A 12,708-nucleotide genomic window follows, 5' to 3' on the forward strand; every position below is an offset into this window, starting at 1 on the left:
ACCCCCCCCCCCCCTTCTTTTCTTTTCTTCTTAATAGAATTTTTCTCTAGCAAGTTGAATATAGTGATAACTCATGAAGCAAACCATGTGAGTGGGGGATACCTATCTTTAAATCCAAAAAGAGCATAGTTTGCTTGTGCTAGTCCAAAAAGTCAAAGCATCAAATCCAAAAGATCAAAAAAAGTTCATTGCTTTTATTAAAGAAAACAATGTTCAAATTATGCAATATATACATTACATACATTGTAGACCTTCTTCATCAATTCATTTCTTCATTCTATGTGTTGTGGTACAGTGAAAATAAGATGAAACTCCCTTGTCAAATGGACCAATCTTTATATCTTTGGAGAAAATTACGCAGGACCTTTCATCATCGTTACTCTTGGTCTTTGTTGTGCAAATCCCTTTTGGGGCACTATAGAAAGAAAGAACTATAACTTTGTCAGCTCTCAAATTTATCTTTTACAGTACCTAGTGTGCATGTAATTATAACATCTTATATATTTAAATAATGGACACTTTTCTATGTACACTTGGAATCTTTTTCTTTAGCAAAGGTTATAATTTATTCTTACTTAATTGCTTGCTTAAATAGTATGTAAAAGCCGACGAGAAGAGATGGCATATATATATATTTTTCAGTAATGTTAGAGAAACGCAACTCAAAATTACTATATTTAACTTAATATTCATAATTTTAAATACAAAATATTTATATTTACATATTTAGTTCATTAAAATATTTTTTAATTATTTTAATAATAATTAAAAGTATAAAATAATTTTAAATTATTTTTTATTTTCTTCTAAATATTTTTATATATATAGTCTGAAACATATTCCACAAAAAACTTGGGTTTTATACTTTTCAACAGCTATATATGAGGAAGTTTTTTGTATGGATGATTTGTTAATAGCTTCTATAAATCTTGATTAAGTTTAGGAGTATATATGAACCGATTTTGATAGGTTGTGTCATGAAATTATTTATTCTGGATTATAAAGATTCAATTTTAAATTTTTCAATCATAAAATATATGATACAAAATTATTTATTTTAAAAATTTAAACTGATAAAAAAAATAGTTGTATCTTTAACTAGTAAATTGGTGTATGTTAAATCCACCTAATTTTTTTATTAATAAGAAATAGAAGTATGTGAAAGCCTATAGATAGATGTTGGTTATAATAAATATTATTGCTATCTTTTAACAAAAATAATTCAATTATTGGTTATCTTACTTTTATATATATAAGAAATAGTGCTAACTATTTACTTATATTAATTTTGAGGAGAAAAGTGGCCTTCATGATGGAGGAAATATGCGTGAGATATAGATATACAAACATTCATGTACTCTACCTAATATAGTTTAAACTTTTAAGTAATTGGTTTCATATATCAAAATTCTTATGATTAAAATATTAAAATTTTAATTTTTATTATTTTAAAATAAAAAATTTTAATACGAAAAAAATTATGCAAAATTCACGTTTTAAAACCAAAAAACCCTCTTGGAAATCTTGCATAAAGAGGGACATGTTAAATACATTATTGCTAATGTCTCCTTATCTAACGATTTAAATTTAAAAAAAAAAAATTATGGGAATAAGTGTAATATATGAAACTAATAATAGAAACTCTCAGTTTCCATTAATTCAAAACTTTATTTGTTATCGTAATAAATTATTTGTTATCGTAATAATCGAAAATTTTTGAAATAATTGAATAAATTAATATTTTGGCAGTGTCACTTTTATTTGGTCACCCTTTTAATTGTGTCTAAATAAAGTTTGTGTCTTTTGCAGTGACTTTAATGTTCAGTAAAAATATCATTAACCCTATGTCAGAAGATTATCAAGTTTTTTGTAAAAAGTAATCATTGAATAAAATAAGAGACTAGCTAGCTATGACTTACTTATCTATCTAAACATTTATATTTATATACATATAATTTCTAGTAGTTAAATAAATTCAAACATATATTAGTTGTAACTTGTTAGCAATTTCTAATGGAATTATAATTCGTCAACATCCAAGGTTGAACAAAAAAAAAAAAAAATTTAATGAGTTATAATTCAAATAGCATATAACATAGTTTTTCTATACTCATCTAAAAAGTTGGGTTTGAATCTTCTTATTTTCGATAAAAAAAAAAGATATTGAACTATGTATTAATTGTGCAGATTTATATAAATAATTTTTGGTTTTTCTTTTCCCCATGATGTGTTTTGGTAGATTCAGATTATGCTTTTATTTGTTAGGTTAAATAAGTTATATTTAATTAGTGGTGTGGACAAGAGTTGGGTCATGCTCTTGAAAATCAATTAATGCTCATGTATAAAGTATATGATATCATGTCACTGATTCAATGAAACTGATTTATTTGAAAATGCATATTCTAGACAAATTCATTAGGCGCAGAAAGGTATTTAGGTTAAATGAAACTTCCTATAAACTTTTAATTTGAGATTTGATTAGCTAATAAGATCAATATTGCCCTACTTAATAATTTCTCTATGATTTACATGCTTTTTGACAAGTGGAACATCTTTCAATCATGAAACTTAATTTTTTTTTTTATAAATCAATCATGAAACTTGGTTTAATTTATATAAAATTTCTTTAAAAACTGAATCTAAACTACTACTTGAATATAATATATTAATTGAGAACAATATTTGGTTTAGCAATTTATTTCAATATTTAAATTTACTAAAAACATATATTATTTTAAAAAAAGTACATACTTAATTTCCGGTTCTATCTTTCAAAAAAAAAATGTGCACTAACGTTTGTCTCTCTAAAAGCCACCAGATAGATTTAATGTTTACCCAAAAGTTTATCTTTTATGGTTTCTTAATGAAATTCTTGTGCTGCCTATTTATTTTATAGAGAATTTTTCTAATATATGTATTTTATTATATATATATATATAATCAACGTGATTTTCTTTTTCCCAAATCTAGTGGGTTTTTCGTGTGGGAATTGGTGTATGTCCCTTGGGCCTGTAACCCCAAATATACTTGGTCCAAGTCTATAGTCTATTATTATTTCTTGGGCTTTGTATATTTAAACAAAAAAGTTTGGAGGGGTATTTTTGTTATAATCCTCGGCGTTCATTTGAAGCCCAATTATATATTATCAAGATAACAATCCCTCCAATTCTATTTCTCTCCAGATTAGACTATTGTTGTGAATGCGCAAAAGAAAATAAAAATGGAAACAAATTCTTTACATTCATAGAGTTTCCAAAACTAACGAACGTGAGTTGGTGTAGTAGTTAATTTATTAGTTTGCTACCAAGTGTTAGATGTTCGAATCTCGTCTTATATATAGACAACTTATTGACCAACATATACTTTGACCAAAAACCAAAAGACAATGAAAATACTCAAATATGCTTCAGCAGTCACGGCATTGTTCAACGCTTTCTCTTTAGAAATTATTGAAGAGTTCAATAATATATTATGTTCAAGTTAACGTACACTTCAGTTTCAACTGTAACCGATAAATTCAAAATATTTATTTACAAAAGGAAGAAAAAATCCTTAAGTTGAAAGATAATTGAGAGGCGAATAATCTCAACATTTCAAACTGACAAATTCTATACTACAATCTGTAAACATGACCTAACATGCTTATATACTTCTTCTATTTTCAATACAACATAGCCTCTTGTAAGGCATACATCAATCTATACCACTGTACTTTTACGCATCTTACTATTTCATATGCCAACAAGATACATTTCATCATAAATTATCAATCTGTATTTCATTTCCGATTGACTTTATTTAAGTATATCTAGTACTATTATTTCTATCATACATTTATGCACTAAGTTTCATATATAGTATACAGTCACACCGGCTAAAAGTAAGTCAGGCAGTATTATAGACCATTTCATCAAAACAAGTCCAACAATAGTACCGCCGTACAAACTATAACTCGACAATTTTACCTTCTAACAGTTCAACTCCAAAATCAATGTATCAAACTAGCCTAAAGGGGCATTACAAATAAGCCTATAAATTAAAATACGGTAATAATATCTTCTTTCATCAATAATCTTTATCTTTTTTATTAAATTTTAGTTATCATTATCCTTAATTGATATATAAATATCTTATATACAATCAACCAAAGTCACTCTGCCACGAATCTTCAAAATCAAATATTTTCGGTTCATCGAATTGTCAAATGAGATATTTTCCTATAAAACACTCAAGTTACCGAATCATTTGCAACTAATTGTTCTTAAACCGGAACGAACCTACCATTCGAACGGTCAAACCCCAAAAGCAAATTACATATTAATAATACTAAGTCAAACTGTTCAGGCTTATCAAAGAGATCACCAGATTCAATATTCAAACTCGATTCTTTTTACTGAGTTATAATTCAGTTTTCAAATCAAATGGCAACTCTTACTAATCTATTATCTGATAAGCAATTTCAGATAGTATCCAAAAACAAATATTCCAAAAATCTAAAACAAGTAGCTACTAATCCAATGATCGATTAGTAATAATATTCAAACCGCAACAAGCGGCTTAATCAACTAATCAAAACCGAGCAATACTTCGATTTTCAAACGCACAAGCTACTAAGCTATCTATCATTTCAAACAAACCGACGTCTATAAGTGGAACTCATTTCAACCCAACACCTTTTGAATCGGAATAATTTCAAACAAATCGAGATCTATAAGTCGGACTCATTCAAACAACCCAACATCTATAAGTCGGAATAATTTCAAACAAACCGACATCTATAAGTCGGACTCGATTCAAACAACCCGACATCTATAAGTCGGAATAATTTCAAACAAACCATTCTATAAGATGGTACAACTACCACGCATTTCGAAATCGTTTACCTATGTCCATTTCCAAACCGACCTATTACGTCGGCTTACCAATTTGCCAAACAACTCAGCAGCAACAAACACAACCTATTTGGTCTATCAATAACGATCTTCATCGATTACTACTAGTCATGCTTATCCAATCTTACAATTTCAAAAATACCATATCTGTGTACAATTTCTATAGTTATCTATAGACATTCGTCAAACAAGATCAATTTTTTTACAAGCCAAACACAATTCTTTGATCAAACTATTTCAAAAGCTTCAAATGACTATCATGCAAATCATGCTACCTCTATCAATCTACATATCAAAATAACAATATCAAAATACTCAAACATCATCTGCAAGGCATCTATAAATATATCAAAGGAAAATCATCACATATATGAAGCAAGCTGGTTCACCCAACAATGTTGGGTACTAGTTCATCAAAAACACAAACAGTTACTAACAAAACCAAATCCAAAACATAAACCTACAAACGTTGTTCAAAACATACAATTCTAATCCTTTCAAAATACTAAAGGGTGGCCATGTTATCATCCCCACTTTCCTTCTCCACATCATCATCAAGAAGTTTTTCATTAAGAACCACCTTACATGGGTCCATCATAGAAAAATCAACTGTTGGTGCAATAAACCTTGCCTGCTTAGAGGCTCTATCAAATCCTTCAACCAACATCTCATAAGAATAGCTATCTTTGCTATCTTTGGCGATTTTCTTTTCTAAAGTCAGTTCAACAATCCTAACCTCCAACTCGATTTTCTTGGTTTCAAAGAGTTTCTTTCTTTCTTCCAGAACTCCGACTCTATCCTTCATTTTTTTCAACTCCTCATCTTTCAAAACAAGCTCTTTACGAGCATTCTGCAACTCCTTTTCCTTTTCAATTTTATCCTGGATAAGTTTGTTCATCTCCTTTCTATCCATTGCAACACTCGTATGTTTCAACTCACGGGTCCGACCTATACACATAAGTCGAGCCCCTATGGCCTATATTACAACAAAAACCAAATTAGCAAATACACTATTCAATTGCATAAATACAAACAAACTATCTATATCGCTGCAAGTACTGATCCAGCACCACATTACCCATATCATTTACAAACTTCACATTAGAAAGAGTTTGTGCACGCTCCTCAGACAACTTGGCAAATGGATAATGATCATTCCTAAGCGAGCTCGTATCCTCAAATCCTTTGAAGTTAAGCAATCAACAGTGATGATTACAGACTCTTCATCTTCAAAGCCTATTAGCACCATTCATTCAAATTTCACTTCCACCAAACTAATCATTATATATCCTCGATAAACGAAAAAATAACTACAAATATTACCTCTATCTCCTAATTTACTACCTATATTAAAGATTCTTCTATCTTATTTACTTCATACCAATTCATTATTATTCATTCCATTTACTCAAAACAAGTCGGCAACTATAAGTCTGATTCAATCCAAACAACCCAATGGTAATACGTCAGAATAATTCCAGTCAAAATTTTTATCTATATGCTAGACTCATTCTAAATAACCAGACACCTATACGTCGTCGACATAACCACAACCAAATTCGCATCTATAAGTCAGACCAGTCAAAAACCAAGCCGCTACATACCGACACCCTTCTCTTCCAAAGGAATATTCTATTCTACATGCCATCAAATTAAACTTGGGGGGATTATCCTCACTATTTAACCATTATTCCTAATCATTCTCAAATTTCTTCTACTTTCCTATTCACCTAAAGCCATTTCCAAGCATGACTATCATTTTTCATCATACAACAAGTTAAGCTTGGGGGCTACTACTATTACTATCACTATTCCAAATTACAATTACAATTCCAAATTACTAATTATGAATTACAATCACTATTCTGAACTATGATTATAGTCACTATTCTGAGCTATATTTATTATCACAATTTCGATTTATAGCTCCACAAAAAATCTCAACTCGTCGTATTGAAAAATACCGTAGGTCAAGTTTGGGGACTGTGATCCGGCGGTTATAACCCAGTCCAACTATGCCTATAAATTGGAATCCAAACTCAATAACAAACGTGGTTAATTTTCAGTTAGAGAGAATCTCGCTAATAACAATACACTCAGCAACAAAGTCAAATGATGGCCGACAGATCAGGCTAATATCTCAACCTCTCTGAAAAGGATTTTATTCTATAAATACCAAACCATGTACATGTGAAAGGTACGATACTATAGTCATCTTTTACTTTTTTTTTTTTTGAAAACAAAAGAGCTCAATACAGTAGAGTGGAGCAAATAAAAAAGATATCCAAAGCAGACAAACAACTCCTAAAAGGTAACAAAAAATAAAGAAACTCCCCATGTCATTTCCAGCATAACCATCAACAACATGAAGAGACACCTCTCCACTCATCGCAGTTAAACATGGACATGTTGATGATTTCCTCTACACCTCTGCTTTTATTTTGAAATATCCTCCTATTCCTTTCCATCCAAATGTTCCAAATGTTCGCACAAAAACACCTTAACCGCTGCTTCCGGTCCTCCTTCCTACGCGGCTCTTCTGTCCAACTTAGCAAGTGGTCCTTCATCAATCCTAAAAGAGACCATAGCCGGTCAAACACAGATAGCCAAGCATGCCACACCTGCCAAGCAAAATCACCGCCAAGAAACAAGTGATGGACCTGCTCAACATCCTTGTTACATAAAACACAACTCTTATCATCCTGATTGAGTATCCTAAGCCGACTTAGCCTCTCTTTAGTATTCACCCTGCCTATCAAGACAAACCAAGCAAACAGCTTCACTCTTGGTGGAACTAAACCTTTCCAAATGGTCATAGTGAAGCTGTAACTGGTTATATCCTCTGATATCATTCCTTCTTGTAACACCTGCACGAAAGAGTTAGTCGAAAAAATACTAAGTCTATCATATTTCCACACCACTTTATCCTCTCTATTATATACTAGCTTCACAAGTCTCAACGCCTCATGTAACTAACTCAGAAGATCCAACTCCCACTGAAACAGCTCACGCCTCCAAAGAAAGTTCCAAATCCACTCTAACCCATCTCAAAACCCACAATCCCCAATAACCGAACCACACTGGATTGAAATAGAGAAGAACTTGGGGAACCGATCTTTTAGGGGTCCATAATGTAACCATACATCCTCCCAAAATCTAGTCTGACAACCGTCACCAATCTCCAAGGACAGAACTATAATCATCTTATCCCTTATATGTTACTCCTTTATCTGTATTTGGCATATATCCTTCCAAGATCCTCCTCTGGTAGGTAACACTTGAGTGGACAGTAACTCATTCGACTTCAGATTATTACAAGAATAGACCACATTTTTCCACAAGGGGCACTCTTCCTTCAAAGCGCCACCACCACTTAAAGAAAATGGCAATGTTCCGAACCATAGCGTCTCTAACTCCCAACCCACCTAGCTTCTTTGGAGCCTGCACCAAATCCTATCTTACTAAAGCCATACCATTCCTCCCATCCTCCTTACTCCATAGAAATCTTCTCTATAAGGAAATCAATTTCTCAGCAACAACCTTCAGCATCTTATACAAGCTTAAATAATACACCTATAGTCATCTTTTACTCCTACTAACTTGAGCGTCAGAGTGCCTTTTCAGATGCCCGTTGCCGCCGTTTTTCTTGAAGCCAACGTATACCTCTTTCACTTCAGGCAAACAAGAACTCAATTCCTGAACAAGACGAGTTATACCTTAAACCCGGTTTACCACTAACAGGAATACATATAAATCATTATACATTCACATGGTTGAAATTAAAGGGTTATAAGTGTGACGACAACATAATGCAAATATGACAGAGAAAATGTACTTATCATGCTATAATGGGAAGATTTTCAACACAAATTCTCTAATTTTGAGCTTTAGAAACGCAAATTAAAGATAAAAAAATTCGTAAATTGAATGATACATATAAGGGGGCCAAGAAATCAGACAAATTAAATTATGTACTCTCGTTATTAATAAGTATTACCAATGAATAGATATTGAACGAAATCAAGAAGCTAAGAGAGAAATCTTGGGAGATGAATACCTGAATTATGTATTCAGTGCATTATGATCTGAAGTATGTATAATGAGAAGGCTCTGCACTATATATAGAGTCACATAGCTATAACAGAATGCTGTAAAAGAAAATCTATTATAATTTCTTATAACATAATTACTAGAAAGGGAAACTAACTGATTTCTTCTATATTTTCAGTATTAATACTAACTAAGCTTATGCATTCTTTTTATACATTATTACCCTCCCTCAAACTCGGTATCATTTTTGAAGTTACCTTGAGTTTGGACTTGAATCGAGCAAAAGAGGTAGGTGAAAGTGGTTTGGTGAAAATGTCCATGACTTGTTCAGTGAAAGGGATGTGTACTACATACAGTTTATTTTTATTCACGTTTTTTTACAAAACGAAGATCAATTTGAAATGTTTGGTTTTACTACATAAAATTGGATTTGCTGCTAGCAACAGTACTGATATTATCATTGAACAATGTTGGAGTCATATTTGATTTTAATCTGAGTTCAGTAAGAAGATTTTAAATTCATATTACTTTGAAATGTGTTGCTGCCAATGATCTGTACTCTGTTTCAGTACTGAAACAACTGATTAAAGCTTGTTTCTGGCTTAACCAAGATATCAAATTTGAACTAAAATAGATGCCATAACCACTTGTAGAACTTTTATCATCTATATCAGATGTCCTGTCCAAATATTTAAAACCAAAGATTCTCAAATTAGAACAATCATTATAGAGTAGGCCTTCATCAACACTTCCTACCAGATATAACACAAGATGCGTTTAACACACTTCTAATGTGTGATGAGAGGCATATGCATGAATTGGCAAAGCTTATAAAGAGATTAGGTGATTTCAGGTCTTGTAAGAGTTGCATATTGCAATGATCCAATAATAAATCTATACAAAAATGGGTTGTCAAAAATATCATCTCTTTGGTTGGAGAGTTTCACACTTATTATCATAGGTGTAGAGACACCTTTGTAGTTGTCCATACCAGCTTTGGCCAAGAGATCTTTAATATATTTAGGCAATAGATGATAATTGAGTAGCTCCAATTCCAAGAAAATAAGAGAATTCACCTAAATCTTTTAGAAAAAAGATGTTATGTAACTAATTTATAGTATATTCATTTTTTAATTTGCAGTATACCTCAATCTTATAAAAAATATATGATTTTTTTATGTAATTTCTTAATTATATTTTATCTTTATCAATTTTTTAGGGGAATGGATATAATTTATTTTTAAAATTTTTATATATGTGATTGTTTTAGATAAACTTTATTTTAAATTTGTTATAAAATTAAATTTTGAATTATTACAACTTAAATGATTAAAAGAATAAATTAAAAACAACATGAAGTAACTAATATAAATGATATTTTTATACTAAATGTTAATTTTTTTCGATAAGAATTTGAAATCCATTTAAAATACTGATGCACTTTTATATGGAATTTGCAAATGATGTTATTTTCATCTTAAATTTGGGAAAAATATTTTGGCTACTAAGAAAGGTTAGCTATAATAAAACAATTTAAATAATTATAAACAAGGTTTGGATGAAATTAATATTTTTGAAAATGCGTCCCATATCCATCTGAGGTTATTGTGGACATTCAGATGGAATATGGACGAATTCTTCTAGTTTTTTTTTAAATGTGTTGTTAATTTGTATGAAAATTTTTGCGCCATCCTCAAAAAAATTAGCACCAAAATTTGGGATAAAATTTAGACGAATTTAAGATAGAATATATTCTTTAAAAACCTCTATTAAAAGTTATTCCACATTTGTCTTAAATTTGTCTAAAATTAAAAAGTAATTCGAACGGAATAAATTTTTGTCTGAAAAAATCTTATTTCTAGTAGTAGTGGATAAGCTGTGGATGAGGCAGAGGGAGACAAGCATGCAAGGGACGGCGAGCATACAACGGACAACAAGCACACGGGAGATGACAAGAATGTGATGGACGTTGAGAACGACGGATGCCGATTGGAGGAGACGCAGTGACACGAGAGCTCAGCAAAGACTTAATTAGGAAAAAGTGTGAATGTGGGACAAAATCCCAAGGGTTATTTTGCAATTTTAGAAATATGAAAATGTTTTCAATTTGATTTTCAATTCTAATATAATAGTGAGACTATTCGTTTTTTAAACAAAATATTTTATTATCTCAAATGTTTTTGTCACAGTAGGGATTAAATTATAAAAAAAATTATGGTATTGCGACTCAATTTAAAAGAAAAAAGTATATAAATTTAATTAAGAATTCGATAAAACTATAAAAATTTATAAAATAATAAAATTTTTTAAAAATGCTTTTTGGTATAATGGCAGTTAAAATGTCGTAATTACTCAAAAAATAAAAACGACTGTACGTGCAGATACATAATGACAAAGCATCAACTTAGTATATACCAATACGAAATTTTAAAAATATAAAGGTCATATTTTTCTAATTATATTTGAAAAATAATACGAAAATCTAATTTCTAAAAAAAATTTAAGAATATCTATATAATAGCAGCTTATTTTTGTCACGTTGTTAAATTTTTTTAAAAATTAAATATTTTGTCTTTAGTATCTTTTAAATTATTTAATTTTTGTCCACGATATTAATTTTTGAATGCTATTTTAATAGTTTACGCGTTAATTAACGAGTACTTTGCAAGATGGCGTATGTGATCAATAGAGTGCTGTGTTCAATTGGCATTATCCAATGTGAACAACATTATATATATTATTGTGGACGCATAGCTTGTGATGCCTCCTAAGATTTTGTTGGATCGAAAACAGAATGACATTGAAGCTAACGATCAATGCATGGAGGACAAGCAAGAAACAAACAAGTAAATGTGGTCTTTAACTCTATTAATTAATTTGTTCGCCTAAAGTAGTATATATATATATATATATATAAAGGGTGTGTATCCTTTTACACAAAAATTGTAAGAAATAATATAGATAGAGGAAAAGTAGTGTTGTTTAGGAAGTGAAAATGGTGACAAGATCTGCGGCCGGTTCAGTTATGCTTGGGCTGAGGATACTTACTCTTGCGGCCTCAGTAGCAACTGTGATTGTAATTTCCACTAACAATGTCAAATTTTTTGATGGGTCTAAGTTGAAGTTCCAAGACATCCATTCATTCAGGTATGGAAACAATAATAAATTATTTCATGAATTTTGTGTCTTCAGTTTACTAGTAGTTCACTATAAAGTCTCTAATAACTCCTTTTAATCAATTATTCATGTTAAAAATTTATTATCACATAATTAAATAAATTTACAATGACCAAAATTATGTGCAGATATGTGCTGGCGGTTGCAGTAATTGCTGCAGTATATTGTATAGTGCAACTACCATTTGCCATACACTATGCTGTAAAGCAGAAGAGAGCCATCTCCGGTGAACTATTGAAAGAGTTTGACTTCTTCGCAGACAAGGTCCGATCCAATCCTATATATTTAATTGTTAATCATCTTTTAGTTATGGAAATTAAATTATATTTGATGCAGAAAATTTACATGTATTTATTTTTATGTGAAATTATTAGTTAAAAATTATTAAATAATTTAATATATTTAACTAAATTATTATTTAATAGTTCTCAATTAACAACTTCACGTAAAGATAATTATACATGAGTTTTCACTATATTTGATAGATTTTTTTTGTATAATGAGAAATTTTACAATATATATATATATATATATATATTCTATTTATATATATATTTGTTACAACTTTTAAGATAATGATGATGATAAA

General features: G+C 30.2%; 1 protein-coding gene across 1 annotated transcript in view; it reads left to right on the top strand.

Annotated features, from left to right (window-relative positions):
• Nucleotides 1-11,876: 11,876 nt before the first annotated feature.
• The window catches only part of LOC107490537 (CASP-like protein 4D1), a 2,701-nt gene continuing 1,869 nt past the window's right edge, over nucleotides 11,877-12,708 (top strand). The window contains exons 1-2 of the mRNA XM_016111308.3: nucleotides 11,877-12,089; nucleotides 12,248-12,383. Coding sequence (XP_015966794.1) covers nucleotides 11,938-12,089; nucleotides 12,248-12,383 — 288 coding nt within the window. The 5' untranslated portion in view covers nucleotides 11,877-11,937. The remainder of the gene's footprint in view (nucleotides 12,090-12,247; nucleotides 12,384-12,708) is intronic.

Source organism: Arachis duranensis, chromosome 5 (genome assembly GCF_000817695.3).
Source record: "Arachis duranensis cultivar V14167 chromosome 5, aradu.V14167.gnm2.J7QH, whole genome shotgun sequence".
Taxonomy (NCBI): Eukaryota; Viridiplantae; Streptophyta; class Magnoliopsida; order Fabales; family Fabaceae; genus Arachis; species Arachis duranensis.